The following is a 24,400-nucleotide window of genomic DNA, read 5'->3' on the forward strand; positions in this document are numbered from 1 at the left end:
GAAAAGCCAAGCAAAATGACACCTTTTATTGGCTAACTAAAAAGATTACAATATGCAAGCTTTCAAGGCAACTCAGGCCCCTTCTTCAGGCAAGATGTAATGAACAAAGGGCCTGAGTTGCCTCAAAAGCTTGCGTATTGTAATCTTTTTATTAAGCCAATAAATGGTGTCTTTTTGCTTGGCTTTTCTCTAAAATCTCCCATTGAAAAGCATTGGGAAATTTGAAAAATTGTCTACTTTGTATACTTTCCTCTTTTTCACCTTTGATACCCACTACTGATTGCAAACAGATCCTCAGTACAAGTTAATGAAACACCTACCAGGCTGTGTGAGCAGCTGGGAAGTCCTTGTCACTGGCTGCCTGTGGAGATGATCCTCAGTGAGCAAGTCTAGCTGGGCGCACAAATAAACCTTGTTTCTGTTTTATAAAGTCTTTCCAGCAGTCTGACTACAAGCACAACCAGTGCATCAGCATTTCACACCTCCCAATGCTTTAAGTCATAACAAGTAAGTTAAATGATCTTCCTAACTAAAAGAGTATAACATGTAAGCAAAGAAAACAAGAAGTTATCTAGATATGAATGAAGTGGCATGTATGCTGTTGTGCACAGAGCAAGTGAACATTTACTCAGTATTTACCTAAAACAGCTCCATTGTCTGCTGATTATATCCATTCAGTATTTCACTGTCAATAGTATAGTGACCTCATGGTTCAGACATCCTCAAAGGGGAAATGTTCCACAGGTGGTGACAGACTGTCTGAGTGGGAGGGAATAGCTGCCAAACCAGGCTATAAAGTGGTCCACTGAATAGCAGGTGGGGTGGGTGTGCAGGTATAGAGTACTTCGGACACATCTTCTGGCTGCTAAATCCCACCAGTCAACATGCAAAGCCACCAGTGAACCTTGGAGCCCACAAAGACAGAGAAAAGTGCAGCATACTAGTGCAGGATATGGGCTGCCTCTGTCCCTGAATGAGAGTGCACCTCGCACACACCCCAAGTTAATAGAATTGATGGCAACTGTGGGATAGAACAGACTAATGACCACCATTGACTTAGTACAAATGCTGATTATCCCTGTGATCACACCCATGACAGCTTGCTTTAGGCAAAGCAGACCAGATCACCTTGTACCCCCAAATGTCCCAGCAGATGGAGTTCCTGTTAAACCTTGAGGTTGAGATTCCTATTGATGGGACATACTCCTCAGGTGGTGGCAAACTGTCCGAGGTGGCAGGAATTGCTGAGGAACCTCGCCATAAAGAGGTGCCATGAACAGCAGGTGAAGGGGTGCATATACAGCACCTAAAGAGCACTTTGAATGCGTCTTCCAGCTGCTAAAACCCACCTGCAGACATATATGAAGCTGCTGGTGTGCCTTGAAACTCACAGAGCTTGGGAAATGTGTGTCATATGGGTTACTTTTGACCACAAGGCAGCAAAATGAGACAGAGCTGGCATGTAGGAAATAACTAAGGGACAATACAGCTGGGAGTGCATGTCTCTGACAAAACATCAGGGCAGTTGGTGAAAAAAGTTCTGAAGAAAGCCAAAGGTCCTTTCCATGGCTGCACACCAGTGAAAAAGCTAATTTCATTCCTCCATCTCTTGCACCCTCAGGTTATAACAGCATAGTTTACTAAAGTAACCAGATATCCCAGTGACAGGGTCAGTGCTGATTTCTGGCTATGTGTCCTAATAAATAAGGGAAGAATTTCATCTAATAAAATATTGTTTGGCGAAAACAAATATCCATACAATGTATTTAGAACAATAAGTACAAAACTCTAAGAGGGTATTACACATTTAATAGCATGTTGAAAACTCTACAGGGAAAGCTTGAGTAAGTGCATGCGTTAAATTTGAACAAAATTGCAAGAACAACCAAAAAGCAGACAAAAACAAAAAGTACTGCCATTTATTTGATTCTACTGTAAAAGAATGTGTGGACAGATGGGTGTCTTGGCCAGGTTGATTAATGGTCTTTCCTGGTCGCAAGACCATTAGAATGGAATGAAAGAGGGAGACTGCCTCACAAAGCCAAGTATTCCTTCAAAATGCTGGATGGCAGCATCCCTCTTGTATGGTTCCCGTTTGGAACTTACAGGGCTGCATAGGAGTTGTAGTTGTGGTGGGTAGCCCTGTTGGGGTCCATATGTGCCACTCCAGGGAGCTGCAGGGACAGGCTGACCTGTTAGGGAAAGGTTCTGCCTGGCCTGGAAAAACTTCCAGGGGGAAATCTTGTTCCATTGGAAGGATTCCTAGGTCCAGGTTAAAAAAAGAGCACTTCATCTTCCCCAGGTGAGTCAAGAGTCTGGAGAGGAGTTTGGTGAAGCGCACCTGGGAAGTGTGGAGGATTTAAAGAGAAGACAAAGAAAAAGATTCATTGTTACTTCTGGAAGGAGAACTGCTTGCTAAAGAAACTTTATAATGAGGAAATGTGTTTATTAAAAGATTTTGTTAATACTGGGACTGCACCTGTAGCGACTGAGTCAAGGGTTTGAGTCTTTTGGGTGCCCTGTAGTGGCTACAACATATCATCCATTACGAAGAATCATACATGTTCATTTGTAAAAGTGTTTTTTCCCTATTCCCGGTTGCTTCTCTTTTAAAGATAAAGAGTTAAAGCAGGCATTAAACACATACGGATTAGCTTTTTGTGTGGGTATACATGCTACATAAGTGCCCTGGTTTGGGGCTTTGAAAATCTGGTCATTCAATAATTTACTATCAGAGTTCCACAAACACCTTGTATCCATAATAATAATAATTATTATTTACATATATATTTAGTGCTTTTCTCACTACTCAAAGTGCTCTCCACACTTTCCAGCTTTCTTTTTTAAGGTTATGTTAAGTGCCAATTTCAAATTGCAACTATGTGCATGTTTGTGTGTAAAGTGTGCGTGAGTAATGGTGATCCCTGTGATGGACTACAGTCCTGTCCATGCCTGTTTTCAGCCTTTTACTCAATCCTAGTGAGGTATTCTTTGGTCCCTGGAACGCTGAAACGGATTTAGAAAGGTTTAGAACTGACCTACATGAACTTGGTCCACTGAGGGATACAGTGCCTGCACAGTCCTTGAAAATACCTGAAAATTACACCAAGCATATAGTATCTAACTTGTTTATTTAGGATGAAAGAAATGTGCAGTGCAGCCATAAAAATGAGCATGACTACAGCATGATGTCTACAGACTTGATCAAGGTACTGTGCTCAGGCACTGCAGTTATATTCATGACAAGGTCTCTGTGATAAAGCAATAGATCTGAAAAGAAAATTATTTTCATGCAACATTTAATTGGAAAAATCATTTCATATACCAGGGTCAATACTTTGAGGATCCATAATTTTGGTGAAAAGTGCAATATTACACAATTCATTAACTAGTTGAATGTTTTTGTGAAGCAGTTATAGACTGCATATTGCCAAGGAGTGGAGGTGGTTATACTGTAACAATCCAAGTAGCAATAATATAACAAAACCTAACATTCCTGGTCCCAGTGGGCCACAGCCTATACCAGCAGCCTTTGATGCAAGAAAGAAAACAGCCCTGTAAGGGGCATGTCTATCAGTGGGTACACTCACACACACATCCACTTTCAATATATAATCTCTGATTAACCTGACATGTATGTGTCTAGGGATGTTGAAGGGAAACTCAAAAAGACACATATGAGAACATGCTCACTCCACACGGACAGCAACCAGATGCAGCATTCAAACACAGGACATTGGATTTACGAGGCAGTGAAGCTAACTACTGAACCTATGTGTCACCTCTAAATAGTAATATATATCAAAAATATTTAAAATATATATTCTTTTTCATGTTATGTTTCAGAGTATTTATCAAAATACACACATTTTATTGGTTAATTCAGATTCGTGGTCGAGTTATTTTGACACTAAATACCAGACCTCTTATGACATTTGGGAGTTCAATCACAGCCAGCATAAAACATTCAGCAGTAAGCATCCATTGTCTACACATAACCAGGCCTTTTAGAGCCACTTAGGGAAAGTGAGGTTGCACAAGCAGTCTTGACAGGAGTTTTGCTTCATCTTACTTTAAAGCCTAAACCATCAAATTACACAAAATCTAGAAGGACTCCTTGCTATTGTTACAAACACAGGAAACACACTCCATCTTTGCAATATCCATTTATTTATGTTGCGAAGCCCAGGCACATATAGACAGGCAGGACACAGGTTTTAGCCCACACAGCACACAGTTTATTTACAAGTGCACTTTCCAGCAACAAGGTAAAACACAAACACAGTACCTTTTTCTGCCATTTCCAGTCCTCCATACAGGCTTTGTCCTCATCCTCAACATTGACTCCTGGCGACTGGCTCCTTATTATAGGGCACCCGGAAGGACTCCAGACACCCAACGTGCTTCTCCCGGTAGCACTTTCAGGTGTGGTGGAAGTGCTGCCAAATAGGGTTCAGAAAATGTTCATGAGCCCCCCCTGGTGGTGGCCATGGGCCCCAACAGGGTTGAACTTCTATGCTCATGACCCGTGGCCCCACTGGAAAATGAGGGGGCTGCCCTCTATCAGTCCGGGGGAGAAACAGTCTTGAAAATTCTCTCTCTCCTAGTCCTTCCATAATCAGGGCTTTCCAGGTGGGAAAGGGCCAACGACCATCCACCACAATGTATATGTACATTTTCTTGACCTGAATTGTGGGAGTCAATCCAGGAACCATATGCAGCAAGACAAGAAAAAACCCTGGTTGGGATATTACATTGTCAAAGTGAGTTCTTATCAACGCCTATCCCCAAACACAGTCACACAACATCAGTTCATTGTTATCAAATAACCTATCCAATAAATCTTTGTGTTGTGGGAGAAGAAAATTGGATAAGTACAAGGAGATTATGCATGCAACATAAACAGTGACTGGAAATCAGACCCTGATTCCTGGAGGTGTATAAAAGTAGAGCTAACATCTGAACCACAATTCAACTACCCTTTTACAAAAGACAGAGAAAAACAAGCATCTCATCTCTTTTGATTTTATATAGCATCTTTTCGCATATGAGCAGACAGAGGAAAGCAGATGTCATTCTCAGTCTTTGTTTCATAGTGCACTTTTCGCACACCAACAAACAGAGAAACAAACATAAGCACAAGGGCATATTCATCCTTGCAAGTAAACACATGCTGATATATAAATGCATGATATAAGCGTGCATTTAGCCATTAAGGCCATTTATCCATATTTGAACCTGCTTACTCCAGTTCAAAGTCCCAGGGGCTGGAGCTTTCCTGGTAGCACCGTGGATAGGATGACTGAATCCAGACTGCTGTAGTTAATTGACTCCTGTTAGCCTTGGACCTTTCTTTAAAACCTTAATTGTTTTGGAAGGACAAACATAAACTGCTCCACTTTCTCCTTTCTTGTCCATTTGACAATTTCTGTATTTTTTTTTTTAATTCTTCCCTTTCTAAACCCTTCTTCATACATACACAGTTTTTCTACCCACAGTCCATTTCTGACATCAGTATCTAACATCAGAGTTCCTGTAACCAAACAATTAATATGTAAAGGTCTACCTTGAAAATGTGTGAATTTGAGGAACCTCTTTTATGTCATTCAGAGGAATTTCCCATACACTGTCACATTATAATTAGTTCCCAACTTGCATTGATTAAAAAGGATATTCCTCTAATAGACTGAAGCCTGACTTCTCCAAATTGGTTGTTTACCTCTGAAACAAATTGGGAGCCATGTGGCCACCATGCTACATCTCTGCAGCTGCCCACAGAAAATACTAATGGTGTAGTGATGTAAATGCCAATATGTAGAAGACAAATACAGTATGTCAGAATTCTGACTCGTTGCTGTAGTAGCAGCTCTTCAACACTTACATTCTACTGATTCCATTTGTAGGACACTGACCTATTAGGCTTTATCTCTACCACATGCTGATATGATATCTTGCAGAGAAAACAATTGCCTTTCAACACATTAACAAACATAAGTTTACCACCTAGTGTGACATTAATATGATTATATATTGGAAGAAGAGAATCTCATGTTTTCAGTATTGCTGAAGTTATCTGAATGTGTATGGGCACCAGGGACTGGGAACATGTAGGAAAAAGATAAAAGATAGCAAGCCTGAAGCTAATGAGCTTGTACATGGTTCTATGGCTACAGAAGGAAGCTTCTCTGATGATATCCTAGCAACCTAAAACACCAGTGGCATTGTAAACATACATGTAGGTAATTCTAAAAATGCTAAACCACTTAGTTAAAGAGTGTTGCATGCAGACTTTTTAAAAGGAATGGAGCTTCTTCTGATGAAGGAGGGTAGAGAGATTCAAGGTGTAGGATTCCATGACAATATGCTCTACCACAAGCCTGCTCACTTTTGTTTCTTAGAGGGACACATGGACTTTAATTAGGATAATCGGCCAATACTAATAAAACAGGTGTGGATTAAAGCATATCACTTTTTGTTTTGTAAAGACAGTCTGCAAATAGTTTGATGGGTGAGTATTGACAATTTATAAAGAAAAATGATAGTAGATTACAATTCATTTTGTATTAACCAGTAGTCTACACACAGATAAAGCTATAAGTTAGAGAGGATGAAGTATAGGAAAGAAAATGGCATGGTTTTATCACAGTTTTATTATGGCCAAAATAATGCCCCTATAAACCTATAAATAGGGCGACAATTCGGACAGTCGGCAACTAAATGGATCACAGAGAACCAGAGGTGCAGAGCAAAAGAGTCATCAAAGAACTATTAGTTGTTAAAGCCAAAAAATGAAAAAGCTGGTAAATAAAACCAATCTGTAAATCAAAAATCAATAGTCAAAGAAGTCATAGAGAAGGTACAAAACTTTACTAATGAAGCTTTTTGCTAACTAGATTTAATCATAAGGCACTTAGAAAATCCAAAAGCTTTGACCTTGCATATTGGGTGTTGCCTTTAAACAGGAGGTAATTTCAAGGATAATAAATACTAAAAAAAATTATGGTGTGATAACGCAACAAAAGTAACATTAGAAATTCAATATACTGTATTAATAAAACTAAATTGCTTTAATCAAAAATTTACACCAAAATGATTCTATAGAATTTCAAAATGAATACAATAAGCTTGCTTCTCTTTCTCTTGATCTGTGGGCTGAGGGGCACCTGAAAAATCAGATAAGGAACTCTTGTTACATCAGGTTATGTTGTTATCTTTTCCCAGATGGAGATCAAAAACCAGCCTGAGTAGAACACACCCAAGAAGGTCACCGGAGACCTGTGGTCTAAGGGCCACTCACTGAGGGCAACACAGAAACCGACTTGCTCATTTATTCTAATGACTCAGAGACTGACATTAAAAGGGACAGCACAAAGTACAGTATAACAGACAGTTTAACCTTAACCACTAAGAGTTATAGAAATCTGCTAAGCTGTAGCTGTAACAACGGCATGAAAAAACGTACACGCTTCACCCTGGGGTAGAGTGTAAAAACCAGGGGCACAGAGAGACTCTTTAAGGCCCAGGCTCTGAACACAAAGTTTTGTTCATCTTTTAAATCCTGAATTGACAGTACAACAGAGTACAATATATTTTGTTTGGAGTGAAATAAATAATTTTTTAAATAAAAATTGAATGCATGAAGCATAAGTCTCTCAACTACACATCTAAATGTTCCATAGCAGCCAACCTGCATATTCTCAAGCTTTTGTTTTCCAAAATAAAATTTTGCTGTTCTTTTAGTTTGTGTGTTTGTGTAGCATTTAGAAGCTTCACAGGCTGTGAACAACAGGCCTCAAGTTAAATAATCTTTCTCCAGCACCTGTGTGCGAAGTTCTAACTTAAGGAAAGATAGGAATCAAGATCTATAAATCGCAAGAAATTCTTGAAATGGCTATTTTGAGCAAAAAGTGTGAATATTTTAAGTTAGGTTAATTTAGTGATATGACTTAACTAAAAATAAAACAGATTGCAGCCTCACAGCTCACAAGTCATGTATCTTGGCAGGATGGAGTCTGCGTGTTCATTTCATGACTCCATGAATTTCAACTGAGGAGTCTCAGAGGAATTCGAAGATCTGGAGGTTAGGCTGATTGGCTCTATACATGTAAATAAGGATGTGTATTTTAGGTGTTCTGTGATGGACTGGCAACCAATCCAGGGTTGGTTTATGCCTTGCTCTTTATGGCAGTGACATAGGAAAACATACAAAGTCTATGGACCTGGGGCCCTATATATAACGCTGTGCGCAGAATTCACACTAAAACAAGGCGTATGGGCAAAACTGGAAATGTGCATATCCACAAAAAAAATCCAGATGCATAAAATTGTGCATACCCAAAGTTCCACACACTCCCCCTTATAACCCACAATGAAAATGAAATTTAACACACATGCACACGCCTACAACCCCAACCCGACTCCTCCCAAAATTTTGCATATTTGAATATGCAAATCAATACAAATATCCCCTTACGTTTAGTGTTTTGTTAAAAGACAATGGCAAAAGCACATGAAAAAAAGAAGAATTTCAGCGAATATAAAGTGGAGGCAAGCAAATAAAGTACTACTTGTTGGCTTAAGCAGTGGTATAAGCAACAAAAGGAAGCTGATGGAGGGATACAGCATAGTGGAGGCACTCAAAAGTTCAAGTTCAGAAAGATGCACAGTGCCTAAAATAAAAAACGAAGTGATCATATATCAAAGTCAAGGTGAAAAGGTGAGTCACAGCCCACATTCTGTTTATTATGTTTCAGATAATATTACAAAAGCTGACCCCCGTACGAAGGACACAAATCCATGCAGTCATGGTGCTTCTGTGCCCAGCACATCTTTGAGTGCTGGTTCCATACACACCTCGGAAACCATTGAGTGACAATCTGGCTGTGTGCTGATGGACGCTGTTCTGGAGCCACAAATAAAACAGTGGATGCTGTAAGAGATGTTGCCTATGAACTAAGGAATATTAGCGCTGTACTATGTGATATTGACCACAAATTAAATGAATTGGTTAAAAAATAAATGCGATATCTGATTACCTGTTTTTACATTCTGCTAATTACATTCAAATGAAGTTGTAACGCTGTCCGATTTGGCTGATCATTTGGTGGGTTAGGATCAGGTTCATCAAATTACATCTCATCGGGTATGGGCAAGTCATGATTGTGTGCCACATTATGCAGCACGCTACATGTTTGCACAATACGACACATTTTCTGTGGACTATAGAGCAGCATATTAATAGAGTGAAAATACTTTCTATTCACATAAGCAAATTCATTCCCTGACGGCACCATTATTGTGTAGCATAGCAGTATGCACCACAATGGATAGATTCTCTGATCATTACATGTCTCTTTGAAGTGATTCGCTATCCATACTACCTATTCAAGTAGTCAACTTAAAGCACTGAGAAGAAATGCCCACGGTGGTTCCCTGTTTACCTGACAAGGTAAGAAGATGATATCGGGGCAGCCGAGCCAGTGCAAAGATAAAAGATAAGATAAAAGCCAAGCAGCTTGTGAGAAAGTGCCGTTATAAACCGTCGGAGCCTTCTGTTATCCTTGTAAATGTGAACTCACTACCAAATAAGATCGACGAACTGGCTGTGCTGGTGAAAAATGTCAGAACCTACAGAGAATGCAGTTTGCTGTGTTTTAGTGAAACGTGGCTAACAACTACTATCCCAGATTCTAACATGGAGCTACCCGGGTTTAGCACAGTTAAAGTGGACAGAGACGCAAATACCTGTGGGAAGCGGAAAGGAGGAGGACTCGCTCTTTATGTAAATACAAGGTGGTGCAACTCTGGACATATAAACGTCAAAATCTCCTGTTGCTGCAGAGACATCGAACTGTTGTCCGTAAGTCTGTGTCCCTATTAATTGCCAAAAGAGTTTGGACACGTGATTGTTGTTATTGTTTACATCCCCACTCGAGCAAACGCGGAGATAGCGAGTGACATCATCCATTCCGCAGTTGCTAAGTTACAAACGCAGCACCCTGAGGCGCTTGTGCTAATCGCTGGAGACTTTAACCATGTAACACTGGATAAAACATTACCTGCCTTCTCCCAGTATGTGGACTGTAACACCCGGGGAAATAGGACTATTGACCTACTGTATGCAAACATTAAAGATGCATACAGCGCCACCCTGCTGCCAGCGCTTGGGAAAGCAGATCATAACCTGGTTCTGCTTCAGCCTCACTACAAACCAAGAGTGAAGGCACTACCTGCAACCACATGATCATTCAGGAAGTGGTCCCCTGAGTCTGAGAGACTGCTTTGGAACTACAGACTGGGATATACTGCTGGTGTCACATAGTGAGAACATTGAAGAGGCTGTTGACTGCACAACAGATTAAATCAACTTCTGTATGGACATTGTAGTTCCAGTAAGAACAGTACGCAGCTATGCTAACCACAAGCCATGGATTACAAGTGACATCAAGGGCCTTTTGAACCAGAAGAAAAGGGCTTTTAAAGGCAGTGATCAGCATGAGCTCAAGCACGTTCAGAAGGAACTCCGAGTCCAGCTCAGGGCGGCAAAGGAGCAGTACAAGAGAAAGCTGGAGCAGAAATTGCAGAATAACAGTATGAAGGAAATGTGGGATGTGATGAAGATCATCACTGGCTGCAGCTCGAAGCGGGATGCCACCATCGAGAGAGACATGGAGAGAGCAAACTAAATGAACAACTTCTTTAACAGGTTTGACCACCCTAACCCACTCTCAGCTCGGAGTACTTCATCCTCCAACCATCCTTCTGCTGATACCAGCATAGGTGAGACATCCCCACCCACAATTACAGCAGCACAGGTGAGCAGAGAGCTGAGGAGACTTTGTGCCAGTAAAGCAGCAGGTCCAGATGGTGTATCGCCACGACTGCTGAAGGCCTGTGCGTTGGAACTGGGGAGTCCTCTACAGTGCATCTTCAACCTGAGCCTGGAACAGGGGAGAGTCCAGAGGCTTTGGAAAACATCTTGTATCACCCCAGTCCCAAAGGTATCACGTCCTAGTGAGCTGAATGACTTCTGGCCTGTTGCTCTGACGTCACATGTGATGAAGACCATGGAGCGGCTGCTGCTTCACCACCTGAGGCCACAGGTCCGCCGTGCCCTCGACCCTCTGCAGTTCACATACCAGGAGAAGGTGGGAGCAGAGGATGCCATCATCTATATGCTACACCGATTCCTCTCCCACCTAGACAGAGGCAGTGGTGCTGTAAGAATTATGTTTTTGGACTTCTCTAGTGCCTTCAACACCATCCAACCTCTGCTCCTTAAGGATATGCTGACTGAGATGGGAGTAGACTCACACCTGGTGGCATGGATCGTTGACTATCTTACCGACAGACCTCAGTATGTGCGTCTTGGGAACTGCAGGTCTGACATTGTGGTCAGCAACACAGGAACTCCGCAGGGGACTGTACTTTCTCCGGTCCTGTTCAGCCTATATACATCAGACTTCCAATATGATTCGAGTCCTGCCACGCAAAAGTTCGCTGATGACACTGCTATTGTGGGCTGCATCAAGAGTGGGCAGGAGGAGGAGTACAAGAAGCTAATCAAAGACTTTGTTAAATGGTGTGACTCAAACCACTTACACCTGAACACCAGCAAGTCCAAGGAACTGGTGGTGGATTTTAGGAGGCCCAGGCCCCTCATGGACCCTGTGATCATAAGAGAAGACTGTGTGCAGAGGGTATAGACCTACAAATACCTGGGATACTGATGCTCTGTGTAAGAAAGGTCAGAGCCAACTATACTTTCTTAGAAGGTTGGCATCCTTCAACATCTGCAATAAGATGCTACAGATGTTCTACCAGAAGGTTGTGGTGAGCACCCTCTTCTACGCGGTGGTGTGCTGGGGAGGCAGCATAAAGAAGAAGGACGTCTCACGCCTGGACAAACTTGTTAAGAAGGCAGGCTCTATTGTAGGAATAAAGCTGGACAGTTTAACATCTGTAGCAGAGCGATGGGCACTAAGCAAACTCCTGTCAATCATGAAGAATCCACTGCATCCACTTAACAGTGTCATCTCCAGGCAGAGGAGTAGCTTCAGTGACAGACTTTTGTCACTGTCTTGCTCCACTGACAGACTGAGGAGATTGCTCCTCCATACTATGCAACTCTTCAATTCCACCCAAGGGAGTAAATGCTAAAATTATTCAAAGTTATTGTCTGTTTTTAAATGCATTTTTATTACTTTTTAATTTAATATTGTTTTTTGTATCAGTATACTGCTTGGGATTAATAAAGTCAGTCTCTCTCTCTCTCTCTCTCTCTATCTATCTCTCTATCTATCATAAAAGGACTGCTGGCCTTTCACTGCACTAGTTGGAAAAAGCACCTGTGACTGTGCGGAGTTTCCATTTGTTTAGGCTCTCCTGCTATAGATGATGTAATTCAAGCTCATTCTTTTGGTGCCTCATCCCTGGCTGATGTAACATGTCTAGCGTTGATGAAAAGCTCATGTAGCCAAAAACCCGAGAGTGGACAGAACTTGCAAAGGAGCATATAGAGCACAATTCCTACCTTTGTAAAGCTCGTGCCAGTTTAGCACAGAGTTGCAAGAGGATAGCTCTTGGAAATCTACATCGTCATCATCTATAAATACACGCTCTCTTATAATTCTTCCTATTCTGATGTCTTCTAACAATGCTAAAGCAGCTATGGTGGTTGGAACAGTTTGGCCATTCCGTGCACCATTATATTTTTACAGAATGAATACAATCAAGTGAATTCAATTTTTAAACAATATGCAATTAATTTTGGTGTATTTGATAAAGCCTGCATCATGGATGCCAATGAGAAAAAGATGGGAAATGACATAGAAACAATAGCACTGCTTTGACACTGGGTGCTTCCAGTTTGCAAAACCGAGCAAAAAAAAAAAATGCATAAACACTGTGTCAGGCTAATGTGAAAATGTGCATGGCTTTACGTACATCTTATGCAGTGAGGTAATGAAAATTTCCAAACACAAAAACATTTGCTGCACTTTTACCCAATGAGGTCCATTTTGAACATTGTCTGATCGGGCCACACATAGTTGCGACAGTAATTAATGCTGGTGTAGAGATGCTGCTTCGTCTTGATTTCCCTCCTAACCTGAACTGCACCCCTTTCTGACAACGTCGCAACATCCTGAGAGACGACCTTTTAATTGCAAATGGTAAGCAACTTCATCAGGCCCATCCCACAACTGCCAGAGGTGTCCAGTCGTGATGGCTGCAAAGAGGTGGTCACACAAGATAAGAAAGGGCTGCGAGATGACATTTGTTCAAGTTTACTGTTGTTGCTGATTTTTTTTCTGCTGTTGAAAAAGTTTGTATTTTTTTATTCTAATTTCCGTACAGCATGCATTTCTTTCTTTCATCAGTGGGTATTTAGCCGCTGATACTGATTGAAGGTTTGCACTGTGAGACAGGGTCCTTGTGACAAATGTGTCCAGCAGCAGTTTGGGTGTGGCACAAATAAGCATCCGTAGAGTTACTCGACTTTAGACTCACCACCTCATATTCGGGTTTGTTCACTTAGGCGTTAGAAGAGGGGTGGAACCAACTGAGGTAAAGCTCGAGCTTGTAGTGTTTAACCACATCCTTCGGTCCCAAGCACATTCTTTATGTTTACGTATTTCTAGCAGGTTTCTGCTAATAACGTCCCCCCCTCTTTATGGAATGCTGCCCATGTGCAGCCCCGGGCCCGTCCAGATCGGAAGGCAAGTTCCGAACACTGAAAGTCCTGCGTCACTGTAGCTCCGTACACAAAGAGCAGAGGCTTACAGTCGCAGCCTGGGTTTTGTTACAGGCGGCCTTTATCTACCTACTAAAAGCGCTTGTCATCGTTTCGAACTCTTGAAATATTAAGTGGTTTCACTTTCTGTTTTCCTGAAGTGAAAACAAGCCGGAAAATGGAGGCAGAGGGCGAAACGAAGATCTGCAAAAATTGGTAAGAGTTGATCAAATAAAGTGTTTGTCAAGCGAAGGAAGAGAGATTTTTAAGGCAAATGAGCAGCGGGCGATCAAGTGGGCTACGTTATACTTGTTTGTGCACCTGTTTGTCAAAATATCTTCGATGTTTACAAACCTAATATGATAAACACTGCACTAGCAATGTCATTACAAGTTTCATTTAAAAAGTAAACCGACGCAACAAGTTAATCATAATTGGACTTTTAAACGATAAGAAACTGGCGAAGCTTTCCTCTTGTATGCCTGCAGCTGTCTTTTATATTGTGGTTTTGTTAAAGCTGAGAGTTTTCACCAAACCTTTTGACCTCGTTTAGTCACGTTGAGTGAAGGTATCTGCCACTTAAAGAGTAATACAAATACACCCGCCTGTAGTGCTGATGTCGAAAATAGAGACTCGTTGGTGATTCACTGATTAGCTGTTGAAAGACTTGACAAGTAGAGATTCGCGAATTTCATTACTTCTTTTTAGACAAATAGTAAAATGTTTTGTGCTCGTGCCTTCGTTCGGGTTCTTGAAAGTAAACTGCAGTATTTTTTTTGTGTTGAACAATTAAGTAATTATGGTATATTTTTACATTGTTAAATAAAAAGATTTGTTTTCATAACAGAATTTTCAAACCCTATTAATTTAGTATTGTGGCGGTTGGAGACAATTACAACAGCACTGGTGCACAATCTGCCATGGACTGTGCACTAGTCCATGATAAAGGCCCACTCATGCACTTGCTCACATTGAGAGTCAGACCCGGACTGATTTGAAACTGCCAACTAACCTAACCCAGTGGTTCCCAAACTCAGTCCTGACTTCTCTTTTTAATCGGACTCCTAGCCCAATTAAGTGAGCTGTTACTTCGCAGTTTCTGTGTTTTGGAGTCAATGCAGAAATAATAAAACTAAATTTGGTAAATTTTTATTAAAAATGTACAATGCACTTATAATGGGATTTTTTAAAAACAATTTTCAACATGGTTTTTATTCTGCTTTTCCTGGTGTTCTGACTTTTTTTTAAATTTGCCTGATGCTGAAGTTATTGCAGCCTTTCATCATTCAGTGTTGTTTTACCTGGCTGTCAGTTCTGTTTATTTTTAATTATCATTAGGATACAACAAAGGGTACAAACTGCATAAAAAAAAAAAAATTAGGACAACAAAAAAAGAGAGGTAAGGTTTTAAAGCAAAAGTATAAATATTTCTAAATGTCTTATAAATGTAAAAATAGTGCTACTGTGCTTTTCTAAAGGCGCAGATTAAGAGAAAGGGAAAAACGACCATCTGAATAAATGAGATCAATTATTATCACAAATTGTGAATCTGGCTGAAATAAAAACCTGCAGCCACAGTGGGTCCTCAGGACTGAGTTTAGGAGCCACTGACCTAACCTGTATATTTTTGGGATATGAGAGGATTGCTGGAGTACCAAAAAGAAAACTCTGGGGTGTAAGCAGTAGTGAAGATCAATAGTCAGTGTAATGCCAACTGTGGTCAGTGTATTTAATGAACTTTGAAATCTTATAAATAGACAGCTTGTGGAATATTATTCTTTCATATAAAATATTTTATTTTTGATTATTATTATTTTTTGGCATATGTTTCCATCTGCGGTGGGCTGGCGCCCTGCCTGGGGTTTGTTTCCTGTCTTGCGCCCTGTGTTGGCTGGGATTGGCTCCAGCAGACCCCGTGACCCTGTAATTAGGATACCATACCATACCATATTTATTTGTTGAGCGCTTAAAAACACAGCATTACAACTGACCAAAGCGCTGTACAGTTACAACAAGCAGGACTAAAAGCAAAATATTAAAAATAAACATTAAGAGAGAATTAAAACAGAGATACTAAAAACAGGTCAAGGGACCAAATAAAATAGAGAAAATAGCAAAAGACAAGTGGAAAATGAAACAGGTTAAGAATTAAAAGCCAATGTGAAGAAGTGCGTTTTTAGGCGAGATTTGAATGTGGCGACTGAAACGGCTTGCCTAACCACTAAGGGCAGGGATATAGCGGGTTAGATAATGGATGGATGGATATGTTTCCATTTTATTGTAAATTCCTGGTTTTTGCTTTTATCAGCCAGTCATGTTGATGAGAAAGTGTAGTATTTATTGAGCTTTGACTGGAGAAATACTGAGAATGTTCTTTGTTTCCAGCGATTACTAGAAAGGGTGAAAAACACCTAATTAGACGATGTTTGGTTTATTGTACCAAAATAATATTAAGTTACAAAAATGTGTTACCACACCATGCACTAAAATATAGTGTACACCTGTTTCCACGCTCACTTCAAGATGTATAAAAAGTAAACTTGGTGTAAAGCGAACACACATTTTCACAGCAGCCTCAGACCATTGTGCGCTCTTTTCTGCTTGGTTTTGCAAACTGGTGGCACCCAACGTCAAAGCAGTGCTACTGTTTCTCTGTGGTCTTTGTTTTTAAGATTCACGTCTATGTCACTGGGTTGTATCAAATACACTGAAATTAGTTGCATATTATTTACAAATTTAATTCACTTGATTGTAATTATTCTGTAACCATATAATGGTGCGTGGAATGGCCAGATTATTCTAAATACCATAGCTGCTTTAGCGTTGTTACTCTTTTAGTGCACCACTGAGAGTATTTTAACCTGTTTATTGTATGTGTGTGTGGTATTACAGCTGCACAGGTTTTGAAGAAAAAATTGAAGAAACCTTGGGAAAGGCAGTTCAAAGAGAGACCCCTTTCCAGGTAGGTTGGGTGCGCAGTGGGTGTCAAAAAGAAGGGGGTCAATACAATACAGTACAATATATAGAACAGAATAAATCCTCAATACATTATAAAAATAAAAATTCTAGAAGTATGGAGGAGAATTCACATGAGATGATATCACATAATATGATTTGGATTTGTTTTAAGTCCTGGAGCCCTCATTCATCAAGCTGACTGAGGCATATACAATTTAAAGAGATTATTTTCTTGGGAATTGCTACACTACATATGCATTATTTTCACTTTTTCTTTAAAACCTTTTGTAAAAACAATACTTGTCCTTTATTTCCGGCCCCGTGCGTGGTTACATTTCTTTCTTGCCAGACGTATAACGCTGCTCGCGTTGTGAAGGTGAGGGGTGGCTGAACGCACGCTAAGGATATCCCTTTGGATCATTTGTTGTCTTTTTGCTGCTTGCGAGCTGCCTCTTCTGCTTGTCGCATGTTGTGGTTTTAAAGAGCTGGGAGCACATGATGCTTGTCTGCCACACGCAATCCAACAACTGCGAGGTTAGATGTCTGTGGACTTGCTTTAAATGATGACTCACTGCCTGGTCTCGCACGACGTTGTAAAAACAATACTTGTCCTTTATTTCCGGCCCTGAGCATGGTTAAATTCTTTCTTGCAGGACGGATAACGCTGCTCGCGTTGTCAGGCAGGGAGGGGGGTGCTGCTATTTTTTGCCAATTACACCTGTTCCTGATGATTAATTTCCTTTATTTTGCGCTAATGCGATCTTTTAGTCGTTGACATTTCATTTATAATGTATCGTCCTTTATATGCACCGAGACACCTGTATTTGTGTGTGCTGCTTCCCTTTATACCAGTGATTTTTTTTTTTTTTTGCCCATTCTCTTTCGTCTCGCAGTTCTTTTATTTGCTTTTTGTGAACTTAACATGAAGATCACGTATCGTCTCCTAGTCATTCATTCCACAGAATTTTTTTTATAATAGAGAGAAAAAAACTGCAGTGAGCTGTTCAAGTAACATGAAATCGGTATCGGCATTAAAAAAAGGATCGAAAACATCTGTAGAATAAGCCTTGTGTCACAAGGATGCAATATTTGAACATAAGGAAGTTTCTGGAAAGTACATGCATTTAGAGGAGCCTGGATGGTACTGTGGTTAGTGGTGCTGCTGCATCAAAGTTTCAGGGTATTTGATTGAATCTGATGCCTGCTTGCTACATTTCTGGAGTATGACAATTCTCCCTATGTGGTTGTGGTGGTTCTTTGGATACAACAGGTTTTTTGTACATCCTAAGAACATGGATGACTCTAAATTGGTCTAATTTAAATAAGCATGGGTTTGTGTATGTTAATCTAATCTGTGTTGCTCTGGTTTCCCCACTGATACCTCCTTTGGGCCGCACTAATATCCTCTGACTGCCATCAGCATTGTAATGGAAAAAAGAAGTTTAAAAAATGGATAGATAAATGAAACTAGTACAAATGCTAATGTACATGTTGAAAGTTCCAGCTGAAAGCTTAACTGAATGTAAGAGTGTTAATGAATAGGATTAGAAAATCTCGGATGAGCAAAGTAGGATGTGATATGAAGGAACAGAATTAATCAGGAAATCCAGACAAAATCAGCAGATGTAAGAGAACTTGGTGAATGTCACCTGCCAGCTTGTTGATTCCTTCAGGATATTGAAGAATTTGCATCAGAGGACAAACCAATATGGATTTCATGGAAGAAGGTGTGCTACTATTTTAGCTAACACTAAAGAGAGGGGAAAGTAATGATGAGAGAAATATCATATAGTAACACTTGCCCTTCAAAATAAGGCATAACCTGGGTAGAGCCCAACATAAGTATCAAGGTTGTGATTGTGATGTTTCTGACAAGGCATTGGGTGAATGGTTGTGATGAAGTTAGCTGAAGTAAAAATATTTTGGCATCTTGACAAAATACAGAAGGTCGGGTAGGCCAGTGTTTCGAAGAACTAAAGTGATAAAGCAGTGTACAAAAACAACATTTTACTTTATTAAATGAGATGCTTGTAAAGTCACAGTATATTATCTGTCTGTTTATAAATGTTTAGAGTTATAAGAGTAGCTCAATAATTTGCTGGGCCCTTTTAGCCTTTACCCATCACTAGGGGATAGTGTTCATGAAAGATGAGCAAGCGGTGCATGAGCACCTCCAATAGGACCATTTCCATCTTATGTTGTGAACTCTTTGTCTCAGTATTCTATTAACTTTGCTGCATACTACAACACTTTATAAATACCTTTCAACTTGCAAATCAAACTGCAGTTACAAACTAGTTTTGGTGCTCATGAGCCACTTAAAGACTTGGCAGGTTTTATCACAGGATAATCTCATGATAGGTTCGACATGCATTCATGTCAGTCTAACTCATGATATTATCTGTGCTTGACCTGGTAGTTTAATTTCTTTGTCCAGACAAGCCAAGGCTGTAGTTTTTCTGAAATAATACATAGTTCTTCACATGGAAAACTGTTGGATTGAGTTGTGTTCTGGTTTTTCTTTTATACTGTTTTACTGTACTATTTCTGGTATAGCCAACATGTGTGAATATGTCTTTTGGGATGTAAAGAGAGGGTAGTTTCTTGGATTATTACATGAACATTTGAAATATTATATTTCTATCTGGAAATAAAGCTGTATTCACAGGAAAAGACTAGGGTTTGTCATCACCCTGTAATTAGCCTGTAAGGCTCATTTGACTTAATACACTGTAATTTGCTGTTGCTTTATAATGATAACTCTTATTTCTCAGCTGTTTACATAATGTGCTATGTCAGGTTGCCCTCTAGAAGCCATGGGTCACCTCTAATAATTTTAGTACAGTTACTAGGCTTGACTTACCAGATTTTTCTTTTTATAACTTTAAAAGCATGTGAATTATCTCATTTATAAACAAGGGATAAAAGGCTACATCAAAACCATAAAACAAGAATTTACAAAAATGAAAATGTATCTTTTTCTGTCAGTTACAATGGCATTTACCCTTGCATTTTTACTTGGAGAGTTATCTTATACTCGTTCCCACTTTTCTGCAATGGCTGCTTTGTGGTCCCTTAATTCATAAATATTGCATATTCAGTTGTTAGTTTTGAAGTTGTAAAGTGACATTTCTTTATTCTATATGTAGCTTTGCATTTGTTAATCTGTTTGCCAAACCCATTTATTGCAGTGGAGGGTTTTGGATGGGCTGGGTCAATCCTAGCAGTATCAGGTGCAAGGCAGCAACAGAACATCGGACTATTTCAAGGCACTTTCAGTCACACTGGACCAATTTAGAGTCTTCAGTCAACCCAACCTGTATGTCTTTGAGATGTAAGAAGAAGCCTGTGTGCTTTAAAATAGGCTTCACAAACAAATAAAGAAAATGCAATCTGTGTGCAGACAGTAACTAAGCTGAAAATCGACTCTTGAGGTGCATTGGAACTGCAGTAACTACGAATTGATGTAGATGACAAAAGTTTTTTTTTTTTTTTGAGAATGTAGCTGTTTTGGAGCTGTTCTATTACATATAATTAACAGACTAGCATTTTTGTTAGTAGAAAATTTTGTGGGTGCATGCCCAGTGATTAATTCTTGCCTGTGATGGTACTGGAAGAAGATTCCGTCTCCATGACCCTGAATAGGGTAAATCAGCACAGAAAATGGTGTGGTATAGCAGGTCCACTGCTCAGATTAAAAAGGCCAGCTTTTACATAGATAAACACTACACTCGCGGATTAAAGGGGGGCGTGGTATTGTGGCCGGAGCAGTCCTTGTACGCTGTGTGAGGCAGGCATTTTCCTTGCTTATATGCACAGGTGAGTAGTCGGCCGCATCTGTAATTGAAGCAGGGAGCTGCTAATCACCACACCTGATCCACGTCCCCATAATAAATAGGAGAAGCGTGAGGCGGAAACGGTAAAAAGAAAGGAAGAGGCAGAGGAAAGGAAAAGTCCGACCTAGGGATCCGAGGGATGACTTTGAGTGCGAGAAGGAAGACAGGAGGACAACCGACCCCGAGCGGTCAGGCAGACACTGGTGGAGGTAGCCATGACAGGGGTTGGTAGAATGAGGATCACGGTGGCTGAAGTCTCTCCCGCTGAGTATACCTTGAGTGAGCTGGAGAGACTGGGAAGGAGCAGAGTTAGCTGGTGTGATCCCAATGTTGTTAGAAGGATTTTAATCTTGTTTTAGCCTTGATTTTTACCTGTTTTAATGGATTATTTATTTAATGACTGCAACACTGCACTAATTATTTAGACACTGTTTTTGGTTTTGTTTTAAATAAAAGCACTTTGCACATTTTGTACCATCTCCTTGCTTCATTGTTGATGTTTTTACTGTCCAGCTCATCCGGTTACATTACTGACGGTGTTGGGTTCAAGAGCTCCCAAACTGGAGATAGGAGCCTGGAGCAGAACCTGTATCGTCACAAATGGATGGATCGAATCTTCTTAAAAAATGTTTTAAATACAAGCACTGCACAATTGTACCATAAAGCTTTTTGTTCTGCATGTGCCAACTATTTTTTGTAATTTTTAATTGCTGGAGGGAAAAAAAAAAAAAATAGACCTGATCACTAGCTGAAATCAAAGTAACTTTGGGAGACATTGACAGATTGTTTTGGTTTATATGGCTGCTGGCCCCTAATCAATAAGCAAAGCTCTCAAGTAACAGTAATTTCAGCTGTTGAGTGACTTTCAAAGGATCAAATGATAATATCATGGTATTCGGTTGCAGTCTACCTCAACTTGTAATCTGTGAATAAATTTTGGCTGCTCTTCTTCTAGCATTTTAAATTGTTGTATGGGTCTTTACACTAGGGAACAAGACAATAAAAAAGTAAAAACAGCAGAATTGGGAAGGAATGTAATAAACCACATTCACTTTTTTATGTGATAACTTTCACCTTGTGCTTTTTCTGTAGGTATTCAAACTTTCACCTTGTGCTTTTTCTGTAGGTATTCATGGTTCCCTTGTCATTCCAAATGGTTGTGTGTGTGTGTATGTATATATATATATATATATATATATATATATATATATATATATATATATGTAAGATATGGCCGCCATGGACCCCGGCCAATACCCCAAGCCGCCAGGTGGAGCCCTCCTTGCAGCATGGAGGTCCCCAGAAGACCAGCAGGGCATTATGGACAATGTAGTTTTTATGCACCGCCCTGCTGGATGCCATGGGGGCCACGAGAGGGAGCTGCAGGGAGGACCGAAGAGTTCTTCATGCCCTATGACCCGGAAGTTCGTCATAGGAAGAGCGACGGGCTTCCGGGGTGAGAAAAAACATTATTTACCCTGACCCGGAAGGAATAAGGACTTGTGGACTGTTGGGAAGGAACACCTCCGGGTCAGGGAATATAAAAGGACTGTGGGAGCTCCCAGACGATGAGCTGAGTTGGGAGGCAGGGTGGCTAAGCGTCTGGGAGTGGAGGATTGGTTTATTGTGAATTGTGGAGAGGAGCGTACTTTGTGCAATTTATTATTATAATAAATATTATCATTGGACTTTTACCTGGTGTCTGACGTATAGTCTGAGGGTACAAGGGTGCAAGGAGCGCCCTATTCTATTACAATATATACAGTGCATCCGGAAAGTATTCACAGTGAATCACTTTTTCCATATTTTGTTATGTTACAGCCTTATTCCAAATTGGATTAAATTAGTTTTTTTCCTCGGAATTCTACACGCAACACCCCATAATGGCAACGTCAAAAATGTTTATTTGAGGTTTTTGCAAATTTATTAGAAATAAAGAAACTGAGAAATCACATGTACAGTGCATCCGGAAAGTATTCACAGCGCATCACTTTTTCCACACTTTATGTTACAGCCTTATTCCAAAATGGATTAAATTCATTTTTTTTCCTCAGAATTCTACACACAACACTCCATAATGACAATGTGAAAAAAGTTTACTTGAGATTTTTGCAAATTTATTACAAATAAAAAAACTGAGAAATCACATGTACATAAGTATTCATAGCCTTTGCCATGAAGCTCAAGATTGAGCTCAGGTGCATCCTGTTTCCCCTGATCATCCTTGAGATGTTTCTACAGCTTAATTGGTGTCCACCTGTGGTAAATTCAGTTGATTGGACCTGATTTGGAAAGGCACACACCTGTCTATATAAGGTCCCACAGTTGACAGTTCATGTCAGAGCGCAAACCAAGCATAAAGTCAAAGGAATTGTCTGTAGACCTTTGAGACAAGATTGTCTTGAGGCACAAATCTGGGAAAGGATACATAAAAATTTCTGCTGCCTTGAAGGTCCCAATGAGCACAGTGGCCTCCATCATCCGTAAGTGGAAGAAGTTCGAAACCACCGGGACTCTTCCTAGAGCTGGCCGGCCATCTAAACTGAGCGATCAGGGGAGAAGGGCCTTAGTCAGGGAGGTGACCAAGAACCCGATGTCAGAGCTCCAGAGGTCCTCTGTGGAGAGAGGAGAACCTTCCAGAAGGACAGCCATCTCCGCAGCAATCCACCAATCAGGCCTGTATGGTAGAGTGGCCAGACGGAAGCCACTCCTTAGTAAAAGGCATATGGCAGCCTGCCTGGAGTTTGCCAAAAGGCACCTGAAGGACTCTCAGACCATGAGAAACAAAATTCTCTGGTCTGATGAGACAAAGATTGAACTCTTTGGTGTGAATACCAGGCGTCACGTTTGGAGGAAACCAGGCACTGCTCATCACCAGGCCAATACATCCCTACAGTGAAGCATGGTGGTGGCAGGATCATGCTGTGGGGATGTTTTTCAGCGGCAGGAACTGGGAGACTAGTCAGGATAAAGGGAAAGATGACTGCAGCATTGTACAGAGACATCCTGGATGAAAACCTGCTCCAGAACGCTCTTGACCTCAGACTGGGCAGATAGTTCATCTTTCAGCAGGACAATGACCCTAAGCACACAGCCAAGATATCAAAGGAGTGGCTTCAGGACAACTCTGAATGTCCTTGAGTGGCCCAGTCAGAGCCCAGACTTGAATCCGATTGAACATCTCTGGAGAGATCTTAAAATGACTGTGCACCGACACTTCCCATCCAGCCTGATGGAGCTTGAGAGGTGCTGCAAAGAGGACTGGGCAAAACTGGCCAAGGATAGGTGTGCCAAGCTTGTGGCATTATATTCAAAAAGACTTGAGGCTATAATTGCTGCCAAAGGTGCATCGACAGAGTATTGAGCAAAGGCTGTGACTACTTATGTACATGTGATTTCTCAGTTTTTTATTTTTAATAAATTTGCAAAAACCTCAAGTAAACTTTTTCACGTTGTCATTATGGGGTGTTGTGTGTAGAATTCTGAGGAAAAGAATGAATTTAATCCATTTTGGAATAAGGATGTAACATAAAATGTGGAAAAAGTGATGCGCTGTGAATACTTTCTGGACGCTGTCTGTGTGTGTGTGAAGAAAATTATATATATATATATATAAAATATACATACATTCATATAAGAGGGTGTTTCATAAAGTATGCAGTTTTTAAAAAAATGCAATAAATCAGCCAAAATCAAAGCAAAATTAAAACATTTTATTTAATTTCATTCAACATATACTTCGATTTAATAATGAAAAATGACATAGAGCATGTGTCCACCTCCACTTTCTCTGCAGGCATCCAATCGTTGAAATTAACGATAACTCTTTCGCAGATGTCCCTGTTGATTTCGGCGATTACCCGTTGAATTTTCC

General features: G+C 40.4%; 1 protein-coding gene across 1 annotated transcript in view; it reads left to right on the forward strand.

Annotated features, from left to right (window-relative positions):
• The first annotated feature begins 13,499 nt into the window (after window positions 1–13,499).
• The window catches only part of xaf1 (XIAP associated factor 1), a 38,920-nt gene continuing 28,019 nt past the window's right edge, over window positions 13,500–24,400 (forward strand). The window contains exon 1 of the mRNA XM_039757161.1: window positions 13,500–13,948. Within this exon, the coding sequence (XP_039613095.1) occupies window positions 13,911–13,948 (38 nt within the window). The 5' untranslated portion in view covers window positions 13,500–13,910. The remainder of the gene's footprint in view (window positions 13,949–24,400) is intronic.

The sequence above is a fragment of the Polypterus senegalus genome, chromosome 6 (genome assembly GCF_016835505.1).
Source record: "Polypterus senegalus isolate Bchr_013 chromosome 6, ASM1683550v1, whole genome shotgun sequence".
Lineage (NCBI taxonomy): Eukaryota > Metazoa > Chordata > Cladistia > Polypteriformes > Polypteridae > Polypterus > Polypterus senegalus.